At 39.9% G+C, this 25372-nt stretch overlaps 1 protein-coding gene and 1 long non-coding RNA gene across 3 annotated transcripts; one reads left to right on the forward strand and one right to left on the reverse strand.

Moving 5' to 3' along the window:
- On the forward strand, positions 1-18102 carry RECA1 (recA DNA recombination family protein). Of its 2 annotated transcripts, none has more exons than XM_008777815.5 (13): positions 1-424; positions 9936-10027; positions 10129-10204; positions 12953-13015; positions 13168-13297; positions 14671-14756; positions 14833-14958; positions 15036-15140; positions 15251-15307; positions 15505-15567; positions 15651-15727; positions 16961-17033; positions 17647-18102. In XM_008777815.5, the coding sequence occupies exons 1-13, from the start codon at positions 233-235 to the stop codon at positions 17746-17748; spliced, it is 1242 nt and encodes a 413-aa protein (XP_008776037.2). In that variant the 5' UTR covers positions 1-232; the 3' UTR covers positions 17749-18102. The 2 variants fall into 2 exon arrangements, with proteins under 2 accessions (XP_008776037.2, XP_089781404.1); XM_089925278.1 differs by having other exon boundaries at positions 15651-15762; positions 17647-17785.
- A 1899-nt stretch (positions 18103-20001) lies between these two features.
- Positions 20002-20945, reverse strand: LOC120112462 (uncharacterized). Its single transcript, XR_015968502.2, has 3 exons — positions 20398-20945; positions 20200-20235; positions 20002-20063 (listed from the first exon to the last, which is right to left on the reverse strand). It is a non-coding gene; the product is annotated as an uncharacterized LOC120112462 (long non-coding RNA).
- Positions 20946-25372: the final 4427 nt, after the last annotated feature.

Here is a 25372-nt window from a genome sequence, read left to right on the forward strand (position 1 = left end):
GAGCTTGTCCCAAGCCAAGCCCTAAAAAGGACAGCGTCCGAAACTCCTATCAGTTGCTCAGTTCCTCCCATAAGAAAATTGCCACAAAATCCTTTTCCTTCATCTTTCTTCTTCTTTTAATTTCCCTCTTTATACGGCCGAGACTCTGCAAACCCCCCCCCCCCCCCCCCCCCCCCGCGTTCTTCTTCTCTTACCTCTCCACTTCTCCCATTTTCGGCGACTGCTCTCCGAGATGGGTTCCGTATCTCTGCTAAAAGCCCATATTCCTTTGGGAAATCCTAGCCTTTTCTTCCCCTCCTCTCCTCGATTCCCAGCTTCTTGTTTTCCCATCATTTCTAGGAGAGCGGCGAAGCTCCGTTGCGAGTTTGAGTGGAAGGGAAACGGCGCCCTCTCGGGGGACACCGATCCTCGTGTAATAGACCGGGTAAAGCCTCTCGCAGTTTGTATCTTGATCACTCCCATTCGAAAAGCACGCACTTGCAAGCCTTCATGCAGGCTTTACTGATTAAATTTTCGAAGCTTCTTTGTTTTCCTTTTCTTCATGAATTTATTATAAACGATAAAACTGGCATCAGCTTTTGTTGGAATTGGCTTCTCTTGGAGTGAAATGGTATAACTTTATGGCAATAGCTATGCACATGTTGCTTGGTTTCCTCTGGATTTAAAAGTGTTTGTTGTGGTGTCTGCCGGGAATGCTCTCTTGATAGTGGATGTTGGTGATGATATGGCCAGCAGAAAAATAGCTCTCTGTAAAGGAACTTTCAGCTAGAACAATCATATTTTGCTATCCATGCTAGTGCATTTGCTCAAGTACAAGAGCAATCTAGCATCTAATTTCAGCATTGATTTAGAAATGCTGGGATGAGAACTCCTCCAATAATGGATGGCATTTTTTCCTCGCTTATTCTTTTTTCCGTTTTAATCCTGCTATAAGGAAATCTTGCTCCAATGCTCCATGTAGACTTTGTCACGCCCCGGATCCGGATCCGTGACACGGCCGTGCTATTGCCGACTACCGCCCACAATAGCACGCAGCCTCATACCTGGGTAATAGGGTAGTCAAACCAACCAAATCTTTTCATATGAAAGCATTCTTAGTACAACATGCTGGTCAGTACCCAAATACAGAGCTTCTATGTAGTTTATATACACAAAAGTATACTTGCTTTACCCCAAAAGAAAGAAGCGCTAATACCAAATTAACGTGTCTCTGGCAGCTATCAGTGGTGAGGCTCTGAAAGAAAAAGTAAATGAACGGATATGAGCTACACGGCTCAGTAAGTAATCATACATAATCTTACCGGATCGAACATAACGGTAACCATGTTTATGCAGGGTTTGAGAAGCTGACATGCATATTTTATCTAATCATCTTCATGGCATAATATGTATGCAATTTAAAGGAGATAGCGGTTATAGCAAAATACAACATTTCATAACGATATATTCAAAACCCGTTGAAAAACCATGTATGCTTTGGCCAAGCACGTTCAGAAATGTCACGGCCCGCCTGCGCAGGGCACGTGACTATCGGGCCCACATGAGGGGGAAACACGGGGCTCCCCTGCCAGATGTTGGCCGGTTCCGGGGCTTCACGCAAGCGTCCTTCACCCCTCACCGATTTTGCTTCTCCCCAAAAACACATCTGCAGGATTTGGAAGCACCCGCCTCATATACCCAATCTCTGAAACGAGCCTCATGATCATGCTTCAAATATCATTTTCATAAAGTATGCAATTTAAACAAAGCAGTATTGCAAATCACAAAATTTTCATAAAACATGCACATGAAACCGTGCCCCCGGCATACCGTGGTCATGCTCTTAAATGCTACTGCGAAGTCATTCTTGGCCACTGGCGGGACCGGCTCAGTTATTAGGCGGCCACTGGCGGGGCTGGCTCAGTCATTCTCGGCCACTGGCAAGGCCGGCTCAGTTACATTGGGTCAGTAGCTCTTAAGAGTTCATAAATAATGCTCAGTATAGGTAGTACCTCATAGATGCTACGGCGAATTCATTAATGGTCACTGGCGGGGCCTGCTCAGTTATTAGTCGGCCACTGGCGGGGCTGGCTCAGTCATTATCGGCCACTGGCAAGGCCGGCTCAGTTGCATTCGACCCGTAGCATTAGTAGTTCTTAGGTACCCCCTTACAAGCAATATGCAGCTAGAGCAAATCATTATTACTCTTTACACTCATGCTAAGAAAAATCATAACATGGAACTCCATTCATTTTGCATGTATCACAAGAGCTATGAAAACATAATATGTGCACAACTATGAATTATGTGACTGACATGTACCACTCATGTTCATGTTTCATAACTCATATCTTAGCATGTAACGTAATCCCAATATTTTGTAGGCATAACGGAATATAAAACATATATCATCACATCTTGTGTAACTAGAGCATGTCGGGTACACATATCATTCTTAGCCTTATGATCCATAAAGATTAGGGCAGATTACTTACCTTTCTCACCAATCATGTATACAATTCAAGTTGTATGAAAAGCACTGGTTCATCTTATAAAACATAATACAGGATCTACGATAAGATTAAGATAGATTACTTACCTCAATTCGCTTTCCAAATTGCTCAAGTCCAGGTGACAGATCCTTAATCACCTAAATCATGTCATAATAACAATATGTTATTTCCTTTTCTACCTGAAATTTAGCCCAAGCCTAATTCCTCTGTATTGGGGTCTTGGCTAGGCTCATAAGTCTTAATTGGCCTTCCGATTGGCTACTAAGCTTAATTCCCAGCTTAATTGGGTTTAATTTCGGGTTTAGGGTCACTGTGACCCGTTTGGGCCTGAGTCAGGGTTAATCCGGAATCAATTTGGCCCCCAAATTAATTACATTGGCTTGAATTGGGCTTAACGTGTTTCGGATCCGAACCCGATTCCGGTCCGTTAACCCACTCTTTTCTTTTCTCTTCTCATTTTCTTTCTTTTCTTTTCTTTTTCTTTTCTTTTCTTTTTTTTTTTTGTTTCTCTTTTTCTTTCTTTTTCTTTTTCTTTTTCTTTTCCTTTTTCTTTCCTTTTCTTCTCTTCTCCTTTTTCTTTTCTTCTCCTTCCCGAAGCTTCCTTTCATCCCGATCTCCCATTCCTCCTCTCCTCTCCTCTCCGGCGAAGGGAGGTCGATGGTCTCCTCCTCACGGGGAGGGGGTCGGACGGCGATCGGCGACGCCCGCAGCCGAGCTCTCGGCTTCCCCGGTCGAGCCCGCGGCCGAGCTCTCGGCTTCCCCGGTCGAGCCCGCGGCCGAGGTCTCACGGCCGTACACGGGCAAGTCCCCTCCTCCCCTCCTTTTTCTCTCTCTCCTTGGTTCCGATCGAAAGCCCTAGCCATTTCGGCCGGTCCTCCGGTCTTCTTCTTCTCCTCCGGCCGGATCTACGGCCTCTTCCTCCTCTCTCTTTCTTTCTTTCTTTCTTTTCTTTGGTCCTTCCCTCCGGCACCACCACCTCTTGCCGGAGAGGAGGTGGTGGTCCGGCCGGGGCTGGCGGCCCTGTGGCCACGCCGGTTGCCGGCTCGGCCCGACCGGCGGCCCGGGGCTGCCCCCCCGAACCCCAGGGTACCCACGGCCGAGGCCGCGGTGTCCGGTTCGTCCGCAGGCCGAGCCCAGTTGGGTTCGGCCCGGGTGGTCGTCGAGTACGCGGCCTGTGAGTCCGGCCCGACCTGGGGCTTGTGGGTTTTTCTCCCTCTCCTGTGCCGGCCTCTTCCCCTCTGTTTCACTGTTGACACAGAGGGGGAGAGCACCCCACAAAGGGGTTTCTTTACTTCTGTTAAACTCTAACCTTAAAAACCCTTACCTTGGTCAGTTGTAGTCGGGCAGTGCTTCCTCCCTAGTAGTCCCTCCTTTCTCAGAGCTTCAGGGTTTCTTTGCCTCCGGCTCTAGGCTTCGGCTCCCTATCTCTTTCTCTCATTCGGTGTTTAGGGGGGTCTGTGATTTGGGGTTGCCGGCAGAGGCTTAAATATCTGTTTAGAGGATGAAACCCCCCCCTCTGAGAAGTCCCATCCTCTCCTTTCCACCATGCTTCGGGACTGGCCGCCGCCCCCCTTGTCTCCGGCGCGCCGGCATCGGCTGCCAGCAGGGGGTGCGGTAACCCCCCCTGTCGGTCTTATCCCTTCATTTTTTTTTTTTTTATTTCAATCATTATACAGCACTGCCCACAGTGAAATTTGGGCCCAAACCTTTAACTGGGCCCATTTCTTATTGGGCCTAGTAGGTTCTGGGCCCGGACATTACATCCTACCCCCCTTAAAATAAATTTCGTCCTCGAAATTAGTCATACCTTAAGGTTCAGGCTTTAAAAGTATTCAACTGCTCTCGATTACCCGATCTAGCACAAGATTAGATCATAAACAACTTCAATCCACCCTTGATAGATATTCATCAAAGTCAAGTGACAACCTTAATTTCTTTCAATCGAATAAAGGATGGATATTAATTAAAAAAATTCAAGCTTCAAATTTAGGAGGGAGAAGGTTCATACCAACATATTCTAGATCCAAGATCAAAATCGATGATCTATTAATTCATGTCAAAAGATGCTAAGAAGTTTCTTAGCATGACATAAAACTGGAGAATCTAGGATAGCACAGTGCTATCCAGAAATCAGAACATTCTCCTTTTATTTATCCAGAAAAAAAAATCTTACTATACAAGAAAACAGATCAAAACTTTCCGAATCAAAAGAATAATACTTCTGGCCAACTTAGATAAATAATTCCGATCACTATGTTTTCGCTGCGCATTCTGATCAAATTCCTTTGAATTCACAAATAACTTTTGATCAACATACTATTTGCCTACAAACAGAACTATTTAATTCCTCATCTGTATTTGCACTTCAAATCTTTCCTCCATCTAGATCGTATGTTACTTAGCCAAAACTTCTTTTTTTACTTTTCCATGAGCGAGCAAAGAAAGGGTATCCCAACATAAGATCCTCTTAAATAAGCGACAACGCTTTAAAATGAATTTTACATTTTCAACAACTTCATTCATTGAAAATAAGCCTTCTTTCCTAATACGAGATAAGCTCTCAAGTCATCTTAGGACATTTTAAGCTCGAAATTGTGTAAACTTCTGAAAATTATTTCTCAGTATCCCAATCTGTTATATTAGGTATCCTTAAATTGCCTGAACAATAATCTGCCCTATTTTAGCATTGCTAGAAGGTGATTCTCGATCTCACATATCCGTTAAAAGAAAGAGATGCATACTTTTGTCGTAAGATCTTTATTTAAAAATCTTCTTCTTTTGTGCTCCTTCCACTAGACGATGATATGTAAAATTATCATCCATTACTTTCACCTTCCTCATGAAACAATTTAAACTTGCTTCTCAATGATAAACGAAGGCATTTAGTAATTGCTCATCTATTAGAGATGAAACACTTTATTCCAAATCTTAGAAGCAGGGATTGCTAAATACAAACTCCTGAAACATCATGTGCTATTGGGCATGTTCCCATATCAACTCTATTGCTGATTCCACTCGCATTTCCTAATGACCCCATGTCATCATCATTCTCTCTTCTTCTTTTTTTTTTTTTTTTGTCAAAACATCAACTAATATTCGTTTAATTGATTTATCACAGGATCACAAACTACTGCACTTTATCCAATGTAGAACATTTGAGCCTAAAATATTCTTCAACATTGAAAATTATTCTCAGAATTTACTAAATGACTTCCAATCGAAATATTAATCTTGCATTATAATTTGCAAAGATCTAATATTTCACATTCCAAGTAAACAAAGGGGAAACTCTTAGATCTCATTTCTCAAATATACTTTCTTTCTATATAATAGTTGCCTGCATAATTGTCATACAGATTTTATCCTTGAAGAATATAAAAAAAAATATCTTTCCTTGTCCAAGCCTGAAACAACTTATGAATAAACCCTATCTTATCATCAAAATAATTAACTTCAAACTAGAAGTATCATCCACGGTACCCAGTATCAAGTTAAACTTCCAATATCACCTATATACTGATACATAAATAATCACAATGTACTTTAATATTCCATTGCTAGTACTCCACTTAACATCAGTCAAAATCTAATTTAATCATAATCCAAATACAAATTACTCCATCGAGAAATCTCCAAAATAATTTATTCTTATTTTGGCATGGCTTGCTAGCATTCTGATTCCAAACACCAAAATCCTTAGTCGTCTTAAGTCTTGAATTCTAATACCATACCAGTCACAATCATGCCCCTAGAATGGTTGTGTATTAGCCCTAACTTCTCTCTTTTTGTTGCTCATTGTCACCTATCAAAATATTTGTGTCAAACAATTTTCGTGATTGACCGATGATACGACTAATAAAATCTTTTCTTTCTTTCCAATTATGCGGAATCTCACCCAATGAGACTTAACTACCCATTCCCTTATTAGAGCTTAAAATTTTTACTCATGGTTAACCTATTGCTCTGATACCACTAGAATGTCACGCCCCGGATCCGGATCCGTGACACGGCCGTGCTATTGCCGACTACCGCCCACAATAGCACGCAGCCTCATACCTGGGTAATAGGGTAGTCAAACCAACCAAATCTTTTCATATGAAAGCATTCTTAGTACAACATGCTGGTCAGTACCCAAATACAGAGCTTCTATGTAGTTTATATACACAAAAGTATACTTGCTTTACCCCAAAAGAAAGAAGCGCTAATACCAAATTAACGTGTCTCTGGCAGCTATCAGTGGTGAGGCTCTGAAAGAAAAAGTAAATGAACGGATATGAGCTACACGGCTCAGTAAGTAATCATACATAATCTTACCGGATCGAACATAACGGTAACCATGTTTATGCAGAGTTTGAGAAGCTGACATGCATATTTTATCTAATCATCTTCATGGCATAATATGTATGCAATTTAAAGGAGATAGCGGTTATAGCAAAATACAACATTTCATAACGATATATTCAAAACCCGTTGAAAAACCATGTATGCTTTGGCCAAGCACGTTCAGAAATGTCACGGCCCGCCTGCGCAGGGCACGTGACTATCGGGCCCACATGAGGGGGAAACACGGGGCTCCCCTGCCAGATGTTGGCCGGTTCCGGGGCTTCACGCAAGCGTCCTTCACCCCTCACCGATTTTGCTTCTCCCCAAAAACACATCTGCAGGATTTGGAAGCACCCGCCTCATATACCCAATCTCTGAAACGAGCCTCATGATCATGCTTCAAATATCATTTTCATAAAGTATGCAATTTAAACAAAGCAGTATTGCAAATCACAAAATTTTCATAAAACATGCACATGAAACCGTGCCCCCGGCATACCGTGGTCATGCTCTTAAATGCTACTGCGAAGTCATTCTTGGCCACTGGCGGGACCGGCTCAGTTATTAGGCGGCCACTGGCGGGGCTGGCTCAGTCATTCTCGGCCACTGGCAAGGCCGGCTCAGTTACATTGGGTCAGTAGCTCTTAAGAGTTCATAAATAATGCTCAGTATAGGTAGTACCTCATAGATGCTACGGCGAATTCATTAATGGTCACTGGCGGGGCCTGCTCAGTTATTAGTCGGCCACTGGCGGGGCTGGCTCAGTCATTATCGGCCACTGGCAAGGCCGGCTCAGTTGCATTCGGCCCGTAGCATTAGTAGTTCTTAGGTACCCCCTTACAAGCAATATGCAGCTAGAGCAAATCATTATTACTCTTTACACTCATGCTAAGAAAAATCATAATATGGAACTCCATTCATTTTGCATGTATCACAAGAGCTATGAAAACATAATATGTGCACAACTATGAATTATGTGACTGACATGTACCACTCATGTTCATGTTTCATAACTCATATCTTAGCATGTAACGTAATCCCAATATTTTGTAGGCATAACGGAATATAAAACATATATCATCACATCTTGTGTAACTAGAGCATGTCGGGTACACATATCATTCTTAGCCTACAGTACATGCATAACATGTTAAATTTCATGTATGATCCATAAAGATTAGGGCAGATTACTTACCTTTCTCACCAATCATGTATACAATTCAAGTTGTATGAAAAGCACTGGTTCATCTTATAAAACATAATACAGGATCTACGATAAGATTAAGATAGATTACTTACCTCAATTCGCTTTCCAAATTGCTCAAGTCCAGGTGACAGATCCTTAATCACCTAAATCATGTCATAATAACAATATGTTATTTCCTTTTCTACCTGAAATTTAGCCCAAGCCTAATTCCTCTGTATTGGGGTCTTGGCTGGGCTCATAAGTCTTAATTGGCCTTCCGATTGGCCACTAAGCTTAATTCCCAGCTTAATTGGGTTTAATTTCGGGTTTAGGGTCACTGTGACCCGTTTGGGCCTGAGTCAGGGTTAATCCGGAATCAATTTGGCCCCCAAATTAATTACATTGGCTTGAATTGGGCTTAACGTGTTTCGGATCCGAACCCGATTCCGGTCTGTTAACCCACTCTTTTCTTTTCTCTTCTCATTTTCTTTCTTTTCTTTTCTTTTTCTTTTCTTTTTTTTTTTTTTGTTTCTCTTTTTCTTTCTTTTTCTTTTTCTTTTTCTTTTCCTTTTTCTTTCCTTTTCTTCTCTTCTCCTTTTTCTTTTCTTCTCCTTCCCGAAGCTTCCTTTCATCCCGATCTCCCATTCCTCCTCTCCTCTCCTCTCCGGCGAAGGGAGGTCGATGGTCTCCTCCTCACGGGGAGGGGGTCGGACCGCGATCGGCGACGCCCGCAGCCGAGCTCTCGGCTTCTTCGGTCGAGCCCGCGGCCGAGCTCTCGGCTTCCCCGGCCGAGCCCGCACCGGCGACGCTCACGGCCGTACACGGGCAAGTCCCCTCCTCCCCTCCTTTTTCTCTCTCTCCTTGGTTCCGATCGGAAGCCCTAGCCATTTCGGCCGGTCCTCCGGTCTTCTTCTTCTCCTCCGGCCGGATCTACGGCCTCTTCCTCCTCTCTCTTTCTTTCTTTCTTTCTTTTCTTTGATCCTTCCCTCCGGCACCACCACCTCTTGCCGGAGAGGAGGTGGTGGTCCGGCCGGGGCTGGCGGCCCTGTGGCCACGCCGGTTGCCGGCTCGGCCCGACCGGCGGCCCGGGGCTGCCCCCCCGAACCCCAGGGTACCCACGGCCGAGGCCGCGGTGTCCGGTTCGTCCGCAGGCCGAGCCCAGTTGGGTTCGGCCCGGGTGGTCGTCGAGTACGCGGCCTGTGAGTCCGGCCCGACCTGGGGCTTGTGGGTTTTTCTCCCTCTCCTGTGCCGGCCTCTTCCCCTCTGTTTCACTGTTGACACAGAGGGGGAGAGCACCCCACAAAGGGGTTTCTTTACTTCTGTTATACTCTAACCTTAAAAACCCTTACCTTGGTCAGTTGCAGTCGGGCAGTGCTTCCTCCCTAGTAGTCCCTCCTTTCTCAGAGCTTCAGGGTTTCTTTGCCTCCGGCTCTAGGCTTCGGCTCCCTATCTCTTTCTCTCATTCGGTGTTTAGGGGGGTCTGTGATTTGGGGTTGCCGGCAGAGGCTTAAATATCTGTTTAGAGGATGAAACCCCCCCCCCCTCTGAGAAGTCCCATCCTCTCCTTTCCACCATGCTTCGGGACTGGCCGCCGCCCCTCTTGTCTCTGGCGCGCCGGCATCGGCTACCAGCAGGGGGTGCGGTAACCCCCCCCTGTCGGTCTTATCCCTTCATTTTTTTTTTTTTATTTCAATCATTATACAGCACTGCCCACAGTGAAATTTGGGCCCAAACCTTTAACTGGGCCCATTTCTTATTGGGCCTAGTAGGTTCTGGGCCCGGACATTACAGACTTCATGTAATTTGATGGTTTCTTTTGGGTCGGGATCTATGATTCTATCACTAAGAATGCTTTATTATTATATTATTTGGCCAAGGAGTAATATATCGTCCTACCCAAGCTAGCATGTTTGACTATAAAATCACTTTTGCAGCAAAAAGCACTGGAAGCAGCAATGAATGATATCAACAATTCATTTGGAAAAGGAAGTGTCACGAGACTAGGAAGTGCTGGTGGTGCTTTGGTGTATGCTGTCCACTTTCCTTAATTCTTTTCAGATTTTTCTATTACTCGTGCATGTTTGTTTGTTCAGAAGCTGCACTAACAATATCACAACTTCATTATAGTGAAACTTTTCCAAGTGGTTGTTTGACTTTAGATTTTGCTCTGGGCGGAGGTCTTCCTAAAGGAAGGATTGTTGAGGTACCATTTGTTATTATTATATATAGAATCTTTTTTGTGGTTGGCTAATCACTCGATAAATTTGTGATATTCTGATCTTTCTTCAACCCTGGTTCTTTGGGATTACTGCCTGTTCCCCATTGAAACAAGGGAAAAGCAAAATAAACAGAAATGCAATCAGGATGGCTTGTCATAATTAAATTAAATTTTTCTCTGATGCTTTCTTTAATTTGGTATATTTTTATCACATACTAAGGATAATGCACTTCTCACCTATAGTGTTATTTAAAACTAAGATGTTTTTGGTCATTAAATGGCATGTGCAACTTGTTCTTTGAATTTGTATCCTATAAATTAGGTGAACTTATAAATTACAATACATTGTAACTTTGTCTCTCTCACCAATTATGTATATAAGTTCCTCTACAGTTCTTGAACTACCAACAAACATCTGCTGCCTAAAAGTTCAGTCATTACTACCTTCATGGCCTTGTTCTGGCAATGATTGTGGTTCAAAAATAATGCAAGCATGAAAGATAAGCCTTGAAATCAATCCTGCATCTGAAGTTTGATGATGTTGATGTAATAGAGGTGGAGTTTCCAAATTAGAGATTTGCCTTTCTAGATGCTACTTTTGAAGATTATTTGATCTAATATCTGGATTCAGTTCTTTTTTTAGTTAATCACAATTATATAAGGTTAAGAAAATAATAAAGGCCACTTTAAGAAAAGTAGTGCTAGGGGGTGGTTTTTCAATGAAACAGTATATATATCATGCTTTTTAGTAAATTGACTACAATAATATGACTAGCTACAGTAGACTGTTGTTTCTATTGATGGTGAAAAACAAGCAGTTGACTTATTAATTCAAGACTGCAAAGACTTCTGGATTAACTGAGTTAGGGGAGCTTATACACTGTCTTTGTCACTAATCACATATATCAATTCTTTCATAGTTTGTGAACTACTAACAAGCATCTGATTGCTAATAATTTCTGACGTCAGTTTATACTGAAGTAATTATATTCTAGGCCTTTCTCTTCAACGATTATGATTTGAAAATAAAGTAAACATCAAAGATAAGCCTTGAAATATGTCCTATATTAGGATTTGGATGAGCTACATAATGTTGAAATAAGATATATTGAATAAGATATATTAGGATTTGGATGAGCTATGTAGCTTTATTCAATATATGATTCGTCTTTTATGTAGCTCATATATTGAACAAAGGTTTTGTTCAATATATGAGCTACATAAAAGGTTTTGAAATAATAGATGAGGGGTTTCTAATATATGATTCGTCTTCTATATCTTATTCTTGGAGATCATTTTGATAATTGCTGGATTCTGTTTTTTCGGTAATCAGGATATATAAAGTTAAGAATATGATCAAGGTCTCTTCTAGAAAAGAAAACTTAGGCCTGGCTGTTCCAAGAAAAGTACATGCATTAAATAATTAAAGAAACATCTAGATCTCATCCTGCAGAACAAATGTTGTTTATCAAGAAAGAGGACCATTAGATGGTTGGTGGCGATCCCATTGACAAAGATTATTTGCAGTAGATTTCATAAATACTAAATGTTTTTGCTCATATAGTCTGTTATAGTTATTTATTACAGAGTGAATATAAGGGCATTTTTTTAATAAAAGAAGCATATATTTATAATGGGATGAAACAACCGTTGATTCAAGAGATGGTCTTCATAGATGATTTAGGGAAGGACACTGTGATGCATGTGGATGCAAAGACAGATGGACAGAACATATCCCAGGAGTTTCAGTAGTTTGAATAGATATGTACAATTCAGTTTTAACAATACTGATGTTAATAATATCACAAGTTGTATTAGACTGTTGTTGCTATTGATGGGGAAGAAACAGCAGGCCATTCTATGATCAGTGTATACATATCTGTTCTCATTTCCCATGTTTGAAATGAAATGGCTTTTGCATTATGTTCTGGAGACCTTAATCTTGGTAGTTCCTTTTGAGGAAGGCTTGTGAATCCTAAGATCTGCAATGGTAATGTTGGAAAGGACTAAACAGAAAAAGCATTTTGTATTGGAATCTTTCTCTTCAATGAAAGATTATAGTTAAAAATCATGAAAGAAAGAGGAAAATGTGTCATAGTGACTATTTTGGCTATCTAGTCTCAGGGTGGATAAACTTTTTCTCAGATAGCAGACCTGCTACCATTACTGCCATCTACCATACTAGCTGTACCAAGAATTCTGTTGAAACAAAAATGATATAACTTGTTTATTGGAAAATGAAATGTGTTCAGTTCATTTAAGTAGTAAAATTAATTTGTATTCTAACTACACCATGCTGAAGCATGACAGTATGATGTCACTATTCCACTTGTGATTAAGCACCGTGGCTTAAGGTTGAAGCACTTTGTTTCCTCTTGAGTCTTCATGTAGTGGTACTAAATAAATCCGCGAATTAAAAATCCTAACAGAGTCATGAGTATCAAATGACTGAAATATGGGTATCACATGATCTCGGGATACACATGTCAGCAGAACAAAGGTTTTGTAGGTCCTTTAAGATAATGTCTAGTATATCTGAATCTAATTCATCAATAATTCAAATGTAGCCTATTCTATTAGAAATCTTTCTACCGATATATTTATTTTGACCTAGAGACTTATTAACATTGGATAATAATTATGTTCTGGTGTGCATTATGAATTTATTTTCTTGAATGGAGAAGATATGTAACACCGGCAAATGGTCTGACTTTATAATGATTAATTTTGCAGATATTTGGTCCAGAGAGCAGTGGAAAGACGACACTAGCTCTACATGCAATTGCAGAAGTACAGGTGTTTATTTGTCAAAAAGCACCTCTTTATCTTTTATTGAGAACATGAAATTTTTGCAAAGATATAGTTAGACTAACTCAGTGCTAGAAAACTTGTCCAAAGTTAATGCCTCAAACAATATAATGATGTTCATATGTGCAACAAATATGCAGAAACTAGGAGGGAATGCCATGCTTGTCGATGCAGAGCATGCTTTTGATCCATCTTATTCTAGGGCGTTGGGGGTGGACATTGAAAATCTGATTGTCTGCCAGCCTGATAATGGCGAGATGGCATTAGAAAGTAATTCTTTCATTCCATTATTTTCTGTTCAGTTGTTAAAGGATGCCGACTGTTTACTCTTTGAGGTTGCCATGCATTTTGTCATATTGCTTCTTTCTGTATAAACTTCACTTGTATTGACAAGATCTGCAAGCATTCCCATGTAAAACATGCCTATTTTCCTATTTTCTTTTGCGTGTTTGTTTTTTATGTAACATTTGAGCAAGCTCAATAAAATGTAGTGAAAAGATCTGAAGATTGCCACGCAGAGGAAGGGAAAAGAGAACTAATGGAAGCGGTAAAGGATTTGATGAATCTACTTTGGATGATTGAATGCATGCTAGAAAATATAGCCTTGGATGGGTATGACCGTCAAATATATTATTTCAAAGGACTAAAACCTGGCTAGTTTGGATGATGCTAGTTGATGAATATTATACTAAATATACCTACTTGGCATAAGAAGCCTCGGATGGCTTCTACATAATATGGTGCATATTAAACATAGTAAATAAGTTACAAGGACCAAATCAGGGTTACACTTTGTTGTTATCACATAGCAATTTCTATGGCACCAACGCGCCATGCTTGCAATTTATATGTTATATGTACATAAATGTCCTTATAAAGTTATCACCGGTCTCATTCACCTATGCTTACTTTTCACTGTATTTGTCTTTAAATTACTCAAGATTTAGCTAGATAGTGCCTTGGTTATATCATATAACTGCACTTTGTATTCTCATAGAGGGATGATACCATCTTCCATATGCACATGTAAGAATTGTGGCTAGGCTCTGAATTTGCTTTCCAGGCTTGCCTTTTCGAGGCCATATTGTCCGCCTCTCTATGGCATTATGCCCTAGGAAAATACACTAAGAGATGATAACATACATGGTGGATAAAATAATGCATTTAAGGGGCTAATTGGACAGCAGATACAACACCCATGTAGTAATTCATGTTTTCATCTGGAAGATGGCATGTTCCATGGTTGGAATTGTTGTCTGATGTCTATGTCTGTTTGACCATCCTTGTGAATGGTGATTTTGAAAATCAGACCATCTTTTTTAGCTTTTAGGAGCTGTCAATGCACTTTTTAGTATATTATCAAAAGACTTCACTTTTTTCACTTTGTTTCTTGCCTTTCTTTTGATTCATGCAGCAAATTCTACAATAGGAAGGTAAACTGACATGTCTTGCATAATTTTTCCCTCTTCCTGCATCAATTAGATACCTATGCATCTTAAAAAAAAGAATATGAAAATTTAAATTATAGTCAGTTAATTTTTGTCAAGAATTCATGGTGAAGGTTGTAGTGTATGGGCAAAAACATATAAGATTAGGAAGATCTACATTTTACGTGTAGTTTAACTAACATTCTTTTATCTCAGTTGCGGATCGTATGTGCAGATCTGGAGCCATAGATCTCATCTGTGTTGATTCGGTCTCAGCTCTCACTCCTCGGGCTGAAATTGAAGTAAGCTTCTTTCTTTACAATTTTTTTAATTGATGTGATCCCTGCTTATCATCAAAGGGTGAAATTTTTGGTTTAGGGTGAGATAGGGATGCAACAAATTGGTCTGCAAGCTCGTCTGATGAGTCAAGCATTGCGCAAGATGTCAGGAAATGCATCAAAAGCTGGTTGTACCCTCATTTTCTTGAATCAAATAAGATACAAGGTTTGGCATTAATTTAACTTCTTCCAGTTTGTTTCTCCCTTAAAGTATATAACTTGTCACTCTGTGAATATGGTAAGATTGGAGTATTCTATGGGAACCCTGAAGTCACTAGTGGAGGGATTGCTTTGAAGTTCTTTGCATCACTTCGCCTTGAAATACGTCATATTGGGAAGATAAAGTCCGTAAGCCCAATGACACTGGCTCTAGTTTCAGTTTGGCTGTGCTAATATTATATTTAATTTATCAAAATATCTACTGTTGACTTTCTAATGGTTATTATTCCTTTCTGCAGGCAAAAGGAGATGAAGACATTGGAGTCAAGGTCCGTGTAAGAGTGCAGAAAAGCAAAGTATGTATAGCAAGATTAGGTTGTTCTTTTTCCTAATAAATTTATTCTGATGATATGAATCAGTATGACAAACCATGGTCACCTAATGATTATTTTCACTACAAACTTTGTGACTAGTATTTGCACACATCATTCAAGATGAGCTGATGCTGCTTTCTTTGTAAGAGCAATTCTGTTTCCTTATTCTTTTGCTTTAGGTGTCTAGGCCCTACAAACAAGCTGAATTTGAGATCATATTTGGAGAAGGTGTCAGTAAACTGGTAATCTTGTACCCTGAGGACAGATTTTAGGATCTTATATGCTTAAAACAAACTACCTCTGAAGCGACTGACTTAAAATGCAGGGTTGTGTTCTGGATTGTGCTGAAATGATGGATGTTGTGGCCAAGAAGGGATCGTGGTATAGCTATGACGAGCAAAGGTTCGACACTTGCATTTGCAATCATTTATTATGGGGTAATGATGTAGATACATACATATATATATATAATATGCATACATACATACGTACATACCTCTGTGTGTGTGTATTTATGTATGTACATATATGGTGCTTCTTCATGCATTCTCCTCAGTGTAAAGCAGTTACTATCATAAACTTAGCTGAGTTTCCGTTTCTAGCATCATCTGAAGACTTTATTGTAAAAGATACCAACTGTATGAAGTTTTGAGATAGCTTATAAAAATCTTGACCGGATACTGCTTTGTTGTTGGTTTTGAGTCTATGTGCTTATTGCACCCTGTAAAGGACCAATATCTTAATGGATCATTTTTCCTTTATTCTTATCTGACGGTGATTGACCTACATACATCAAGGATCTCTCTTACAAGTTCCTATTGTTTGAATGTTCTAAACACTCTGCCTTCCCATGCATGCATCATGTTAAGTGCAGAATATAAAGCATAGTATGCCGTACCGGCCGGTACAAATCAGTCCGGGCTGGGACTGGTACTGGATCAGCATGGGATCCGATACCGGAAGCTTTTTATTGGAAAACTAGCCCATACGACTGCCATATCGGTACGGAACCAGTATGGACCGATACGGGACCGATACGTACCGAGCTGCCACCGGTATGCCGACTGGTACTGGTATGGCGGACCTTGATATAAACAAATGTCAGCAGCATATGATATTTGTTTACCCAGCTGTGGCACCTACATTCCTAAATCCTGACGATCTAGAAAGCTCACCAGTTGGATTAATGTATATGGAATTTCATATCTTGTGTGCCTTTTGCATCAAACTTAAGAGTGCTTCTCACTTTTTCCACGTTTCAGCAAATTCTAATACCCTATTATCTCCAGGGGAGTTAATGTTTAATTATACATATTGTAGTTTTTTGTAGCAGAAATGACAGCAATTCTTGGATCGCTGCTGCAGGTGGACGATTGCTTTAAATTACAGTTGTAGGATGTCATATTCTACGAGAGTTATAAGCTCAATTTAGTATTTGTTTGTATTTGTATTAGCGTTTTGTCATAAACAATGACTGCCATAACCAATATGGGCTTTTGTTAGTGAAAGCATATTAATTCCACCTGGATGCAGTATCCAGATTCTTAAAGAATTACAGCATTTTTTATAGTGTTCATATATTCTCATACAAGTTATTGCAGCTCCTCTAACTATTGTACTTTAAATTTCAAACAGATTGGGGCAAGGCAGGGAGAAAGCGCTGCAATATCTGAGGGAAAACCCTCTTATCTGCAGTGAAATAGAAAAGGTGTGAATCCCTATTCCTTCGGGACATCAACTGGATGTGCGTTATCCAAATTTGAACCGTTTGATAGAACCCTAGTCTCTTGTAATCATAGTTGCAAGGCTGCAAGTTCAAATTTGTATTCACTTATTCTTTGTTCCTTGTGATGGCCCAGTTTCAGAAGTATGCTTTCAATGCTCTTGAAAATCTAAGCAAGTTTATGCTAGCTATTTTCATTTATAGTCACTTCATTGCTCAATAGTCATAAAAGTTGAAGCTAGAATGTGCCTTGCAATGGGTTCCATAAGGCTCGTACAGTACCACCATTACACAGTTATTCTTGTTCTCCTGTCCAGTGCAAGGGGACTTGTGAAATATCTTCAGCTCAGTGAGTTGCAGAAATTTCTCAACAACATTGCAACCTGCTTTGTTGTATCCTTACTCTGAACTATACATGACTTTTGATGCATAATAAAGACCAAAACATTAGATGATGAGATCATTGAGTTGATCTGTGCATTCATGCCATTGTTCTGAATATCAGATGTTCTGTGTTGGTGAATTAAAGGAAAAATTTTCTTATAATATCTGTTTTACTTGGAATGGATATTTGTCATATAACATTATTTCATAGCAGGCTGTTCGAGCTGTTATGATGGAGGAGACGAGACATATGAGCCTCATAGCCTTTGGCCAGTCATCAACTGCTGAAGACGAGATCATATATGATGAGAAATGATCCCTCAGCATAGCTTGTGCTTGGTTTATCGAAATTGTGCACACCTATGGACCAGGGCATCTGATAGTCTGATGTTGCTGAAAATTGTCAGCCAGTGACCATTTGGAGCAGTTATCCTCAAGGAAAGATTTGATCAGTTACTGCAGCAATTTGGCTGTCATAAAGTTCTTGTTGGAGCAAAAGGGTATATAAGAATCATTATTCATACACTTCATTTGTATCACTATACTCTCCTTTTGTTTTAGACATCAGGGTTTCAACCATGGCAGCTTTTGTGTATGGTATGAGCACTGGGAATGGCCATCTTTTTCTATCTTTATTTAGTATGAAGGATGACCTTTGAATTGTGCTGTAGTAACAGATTTCACCAAGCCTTACAGGCTTATAAGTTATCACCAATCACAGATATATAAAGAGATGTTAAAAAGCGGGTTGTCTGCAGCTCCATCTAAAGTTGAAGTCGCAGCATTTATGTAACAATTCAGACCTTGCCCAAAATGGCTAGCCGAAGGGTATTATTTGGGTTTCTTGATCCTATGTAAATATCCAAGATTTATTCAGCGAATAACCGATATGGGGCAATATGAGACTCAGACAGTTATTTTCACATCAATATTCATCTATCTTCCCCTTGAGATAAGCGCAATTATTGTTTGAAAACAAGCAAAACTACTGATATATTAGCAGTTTGGTATCATGCCCGAGCAGAGCAGATAATATGAGCACGTTCCGGTTGGTCTTACATCCCATAGGGGAATGCTGCTTGATATCATATTCAAATCAAGCAATTGAATCTGCTGTTTGGAAATTAAAATTGCCTGCATTCTAATTTTTTGTGACTGTTAATGAAGCCAAGGAAATCTGACTGACAACTTTGATCTTTCATTGCTTGAAGAACTCCATACCTTCATCCCTGGTCGCTTGCAAATATGATAATAATGTTTGTTCTCCTTGGAGGACCAAAAGCAATTTCCATGTCTATTCTTGTCTTTGGTACATATACTCTAGGATTACCTAAATGAACAGATATTGCTGGAGCCTTTATCAACAAAAATGGGAAGCCTTTCTTAGTAATTGATTTTATTTGTATACATATAAGCATATGTTCACATTTAGACTGATCGGATGCGTTGCAGGGATGCCAATCTCTTCTCCAGATCAACTTCAGGGTTTGCTGGAGTTGTATCAGTTCTGCAAACACATAAGAATATCAGAATACAGATAAAAATTGAGAATGAGTAAGAGGAAATAAAAGTTCTCAGCTTACAATCAGTAATTTCACATTATCTCTCTCCCCCCCCCCCCCAAAAAGCTACAACTTGGACTCCTTTAACTCCCAATAAGTGAAGGCATTTTTGGCCTTCAGATAAAAATTGAGAATGAGTAAGAGGAAATAAAAGTTCTTTTACTGTTTTGAGCATAATGCATGAAACAACTTCGTTGCAGCAGCAGAAGGAAAGATATCTGAAGGCATCCTTGACTTCTACATACTTAATAGTTCTCCATAACCAAATGATTTGCAGAATACAACTGTGATCTCTTAGTGCCCAATAAGTGAAGGCATTTTTGGCTTCTAGATACTCAACAGGAGTTCTTCAATAAAGATATGATGTGCAGAGAACAACTGTAATCTTTCAGCGAACCATATAGCTTGAGCAGCTTCCACTGCTCATTGCTTTAGTTTGGACATGGTACACAGATAAAAATTATTTCAGCTAATATGACATTTTATACTTGATGATTTCAACTTCTTTGTAAAGCAGTACCATGCTCATTGGATTGAACAAGATACATCCCGAGTCTAAAGAAAATATAGTAGAAATTTGATTCCTTTGCATCAGGGATCCTACAGGATGAGTGATCACGTTGCATTGGCCTCCAGATAGTTAAATTTGCACCCAAAATAACCAACTCTTTTTAGTTAGCGATCCCAAAGTACAAGCAAACAGAAACTAATCGTAGACTAGGTCACCTCGTTCATCGCCCGGCACTTTAGATAGTTCATCTGGATATCTACAGGAGATACTTCCTATCCCTTGTACTCTTTACTTTCTGTTGATTTGGCAGAATGTATTCACGTTAGAGCTATATAAATTGCTACTTTTAGCACAAAAAAAAAACAAAACTAATCTACATCATCTTCTTTCTTGTCCTGAACTCCTTGAGATGTTACTGTCTTGTTTAGAGTGAGCATGAGGCATAATTGCATAAACACCATTTAATGAACAGTAAAAAGAAACATGTATTTTGTACCTTGTGGCATTGCCTACTTTCTTGTTGTTCGCTGCAATCCGGCCTTTAGGAGCTGAAGATAACTATGAAAGTCAAGAAAAGAGGAGATTAGATCAGCATCAAGCTTATCCATATTGATGAATCAATTAAACATGTATATATCATTTGAAACTGCATCCTGATTATACTCTCTCTCCCTCAAATAAAAAAAAGGGCTACCTGTGAGGCAACATCAACACCAATTTCGACAAGCACCTGAAAAGGAACATCAAGTGAAAATGAGATTGTCATTTCAACTTTGCAATACAGATTGACAAGGAAACTGAAGCGAAATGGGATTTATTTTTGGCTGCTCTAGAAGAATTGAGTTCCATGGTGAATCCCGGCCTAATTGTAAAACTGCAGCAGTTAGTCTACCTGATTAGTGAGCTCTTCTGTTTGCTCCTCTGCCTCGTCTTTATCCAAAGCTTCATCTGTAGCCTCTGACATCATCTCAGTCTGCATAGAAAAATAATATATTTCTTCTTGAAAGTAAAATTCTATGGGTAATTAATGCAGCTACTCTGAAAACAGATATGACATTGACGACTTGATCGAGAATTTATTTGTCTTCAATCTTTTTATTTTCTGTCATTTATGATCTCAAACAAGTCCTCCAAGGACAACTACAGCCTCCAAACAGCAAGTTGTTCCCCAGACTGTGCGGACTGCTCAGGTGAGAAGCCTGTTTTTCATGTCCTGTCCTGATCAGTTGCCTGAGAGCTGCTCAGATTTGGGGACTGCTGCGAGCCCCCCCGATCCTCAGCCACGATGGTTGTCTTCCGAGGACTTCCTACAGTCTCTGAAGACCTCTGCGTGGAGTCCGGGGCAGGAGGAGTCAGGAGTCCCGACTTTCTATCTAGTCTATCACTATTAGCTAGATACCAATGCCCGGATCTTCGAAGACATCAAAGTGCATCTGAGATACGTGGTGAACAGGATGCTTCTCTAGGCAGTGGAGGTCCTCCACCCCGCCACTCCATCGTCCCTTAAGATAGCCAGAAAAATTTAGGGCCCCCCTTTCGCTTTTGCAGTACCCAGGACCGTGTTGGTCTCATGGGAGCTCCCACTCCCTAGTTTTCTCAAGATGAACTTCCATGAAAGTGTTGGCGAGGGGGTGGATCAAGAGGTGCGTGCTTTGTCATCAGAGACCACGAGGCCAGACTGATAGCAGCAGGAGGTTGGTGGATCTACGACACGGTGGCTGCATGAGAGGGTGTTACCTATGCGAGGCGGAGGCTGGAGCAGACCACAGCCTCCTCGAGAGTGATTCGGCCACGGTGATCGAGTGGATCCAGGATTGGAAACGTGGTGTTGATTCTAGACCGCTGCTTCAGAATATCCGCAGACTCTTAGCCGAGTGTGGACTATCCTGAGCTTTTGCACATCTTCAGGGAGACGAATAGCGTTGTTGATTGGGTGGCTTCCTTCGCAGCCCACTATTCTAGGTGCTTTGCTTGAATAGACCCTGTGTCGGTGCCTGTTCCCTTATACTGTCTTATCGTTTCTAATTCAGTTAGCTGTACTCACATCCATCGTGTATGAGCCGTTGTTGTACCAAAAAAAAAAAAGGGAGAGAGCAAGTTGTTCCATCACTAGGCCAGTTATCATGGTCATCAAGTTACGAGTCTGCCTCCAATAGAATTCATCAAATGTGTTCAAAGATGCTGATGAGGTTAAAATACACAACCTAGTAATGGTATCCAAAACTCAAATGCTGGTTGACTTCTCAGAAGAAACTTTTTGATCAATAGTTTGAAGCAAATCCAATGCAGCATTTTGTTGGATGGCAGACCTCCAGAAAAGGTAACTCTTATTGACAAAAGCCTATATGAATTGAGATGTATCTAAAAATAAGTCTCTAAGATTGAAACTTAGTGTAGGAAGAAAATACATCATGCGATAGGAAGGCTATGTAATGATGGTTTTTGTCACCTAACACTTCTTGTCTAGTGTCATCAACAAAATCGGCAGAACTGGTACCAGGCACCATACCGGTTGTCCAGAGAGACGAGTCGGTACGGGCCCGTGCCATGTCGGGTCTGTACCGATATAGTAGAAGAGGCGGAGGAGAGAGAGAACGATAGAGGAAAAAAGAGAGAAGGAGAAGACCGAGAGAGGTCGGTGGAGAGTCAACGGAGGGCCGAGAGCTGCCGCATGGAGGAGGCAGAGGCCGAAGAGCTACCAAAAACCGGCGGAAGAAGGGCTCCCTCCGGTCCCCTATTTCGTTTGAAATAGGAGTCGGAGGGGGTCCTTTTATTTTTGATGTTTTTAAGTGAAAGTCTGCTCCCTCCAATAATTGCAGCATGACCTTAGGCTGTTAGAATGCAATTTTTAGGGATTCCATATCTCTCAGTTATGAATAGACCCAAGGACCCTTTAGGCAAGCAGGAAAAAAAAAATCCTCTAGCTAAGTGATATTTGTTCTCTCAAATTTATTCTTCTTCTTCTTCCTCGTCTCCAACCAAAAAATCTTCCTCCGACTTGAGCATCAGAGAACCCGGTTGGAGCCAATCCAGCGAACTCACTGACCTTATTTGTTGTCTTGCAGATCCACGAAAGCAGCCTGTATGATCGATCCGAGATCGATAGCATCAATAACTATTTTCAGCTATACCTACAAACATATATCCAAGGCATGCTGATGGGATCATTATAAAATCTACATAAAGAAAAATAAAATTAAGAAAGCCTGTGCATAGTTTAACCAGGAAGAGTCAAATATTCAACCTCTGGATAGCATGGAAAGAAGGTTGGCGTGTTAATGTATTTTGATGCAAGAGCTTTTCCATCCCGCTGTACTTCCGCCGCCAGAGATTGTGCCATGGCACCCTACCTTTCTCCCCCTGTCCGCCTCCCTGCCCTCGGTTCCAACTTATCAGCTTTTTATTTTGTAACGCACAAACAAATATATCTTTTATATATATATATATATATATATAGATAGATAGATAGATAGATAGATAGATTAGATAGATAAAACAATGATGAGCAACCGGCAACTCTTCGCCGGCACCTATCAAGGAAACAAATAATGTATGAGCTTGTTACTCCTTTCTCAAATTTTCAATTATAAGAAATAATGTCCCAAGATAGGACAAATAATGTTCCATAACATCATAATTAGGGTTACAAACGGATTAGCTCCCCCAATTTTATAAACAAATAATCATTTTGGATCTGGACAAATTCATTAGCTGATTCAGTAGATGGGGGGTCGGATCTATAGAAAAATTTTTAGACCTAGTCGATCGCTCAAGTTTGTGCATCATAACACTCTATGTATCACACCAACTTTATTAAGTTCAACAATGCCATTATGCCATGTATCATTCCAGCATGCCTTTCCGTTATTAGGTTTGGGCATCACCAATCTCCATATGCCACATGGCATGCAAGCGGTTAAGTAGATTTTTTTTTCTTAATCAAGTTTGTGCATTAGTACTGTTGGAAAGTGTCATGGAGTTGCTATATAGTCACCGTGCTCAATCACAACTATTTAGATGATTCACTTTTCTTAGAAGTCATTTTTCTCAGCAGATATCCTATAGCATTTTGATTAAGAAGCAAGCTTATATAATGACGACCGAGACACTTCCATCCCTTTTATTTTTCAACGGTTTTTGTTCCAAAAAAAAACAAAACTGCAAAATTGTGGCACTTAGATCCTTGCTCTAACTAGCTTTTTGATACAATGTTTGCATGGCACACAATTGTCGTTTTTTATCTGAAGATATTACGTAAGTAGAGCTGCATGCGGTTAGAAATTAGCAAATATAATTGCATGAACCCTTGCATATATCTCAGACATCGCAGTTGTCCTCAATGGCCATAATATAGTTTGCTCTTAGATGTAGACCAAGTAGCATGGCAATAGCATATAGTTTGTTTTACAAAAGTTTTGTTTCATAGAAATCTATAATTTAGAAATTAATGAGCTGTTGCAGTAAGTAGATTTGTACAGTGTCTACAAAGGATCTCATCTCCACCAAAGGCACTGAACATGTGGGCTTCATGATTGTGTACAAGCCTAATTGCACCTCCACCAAGTTGATTAGATCAAATTGTATTGCAACTTGTACTGCATTAGTTCGTCTCCCAATCATTTTTAGTAGTGAGTGTGTTTAAATCTTATGGTTTCTAAATTCAATAAAAAATAAAAAAAATGGAAAAAGTGGACAATATATCTTGTATTTCTACATAATAATTTATGCAACATATTCAGATAAGTTGACTATTCTCCTCTAGTGTAGAGAAAGAGAGAGAGACGTGAATGTGGTAAGCATATTTCTCATTAGTTACATGAATACTGTGTTTCGACAAAAATGCTCGCAAGTTTATAATTGCATCCATAGTCCAAATGCTATAGAGATTAAGGACTTGGTACACGAAATTTTTTTTTTTCATTGGAATATTTTTTTGAGAAAAATGATTTATGAGAATATGATGTTTGGGAAAATAGTTTTGGCATGTTTGATTGATCATAGAAAAGTGGCACATTCTAAAGTGGCTTATATTTGGTTGAGTATCTATTTTTTTTGAAAAAATTATATGAAATACCTATTATACCCTTAATAAAGAAAAAGATCTTATCCATGGATTTTTGATGGCTTAACCATACTTTTGAAAAAAAACAAAATACCTCAAGTTCTAACCGGTGGAAAGCAGCTTTTCCATGTTCTCCATAGGTTTTTCTTTTCCATGGATATGAAAATTTTATTTTGATGAGAATATTACTTTTCCATCTCTCTCATTTGAAAACTTCAATCAAACAAAAGGTATTTTTTTTATTTTTTCATTGATCATTTTTTTTTTTCTTCTTTTCCAGCGAACCAAACAGGCCTAAGGGTTTTGGTAGAGTTGGTAAGGTGAATGCACCAGATGCACCTAAAGCCAACATAGCTTGCTATTAGCAACCCTAAATCCGAGCCGAATGGGCTGAAATGATGGCTTTTTGAGGTCATTGAATGGTTCTGGTGGCCACCTAATCTCCAATACTTAATTAAATATTGCACCTTGTTTGTCACCAGTTTGGCTCATTATCTAAAGTTTCTTTTAGACCTTATACATCACCTTTTATGCCACCTTGCCTTTGATATAATAAGCTTTATTGAAGATGTCACTTTAGCAAGTCCTGAGATGGATGTTACTTCTGGCCCAGTCTTCAAAATGGGATGGTTGAAAGGCCACAACCATAAGATGCTATATTTCGTAGTTAAGTTATCTTACAGCACAAGATACAGAAAGGAGCACTGGAGAGGATTTTTTTATTAGGAAGATCAGAAGATGCTAAAGATTACCTTTAAATGTTGCTTTCTTTCTTCATGATCAACAGTGTCATTATGGTGCTCAT

Source organism: Phoenix dactylifera, chromosome 9 (genome assembly GCF_051530095.1).
Source record: "Phoenix dactylifera cultivar Ajwa chromosome 9, Ajwa_hap1_PhDact_Kaust_v1.1, whole genome shotgun sequence".
NCBI classification, from domain to species: Eukaryota; Viridiplantae; Streptophyta; class Magnoliopsida; order Arecales; family Arecaceae; genus Phoenix; species Phoenix dactylifera.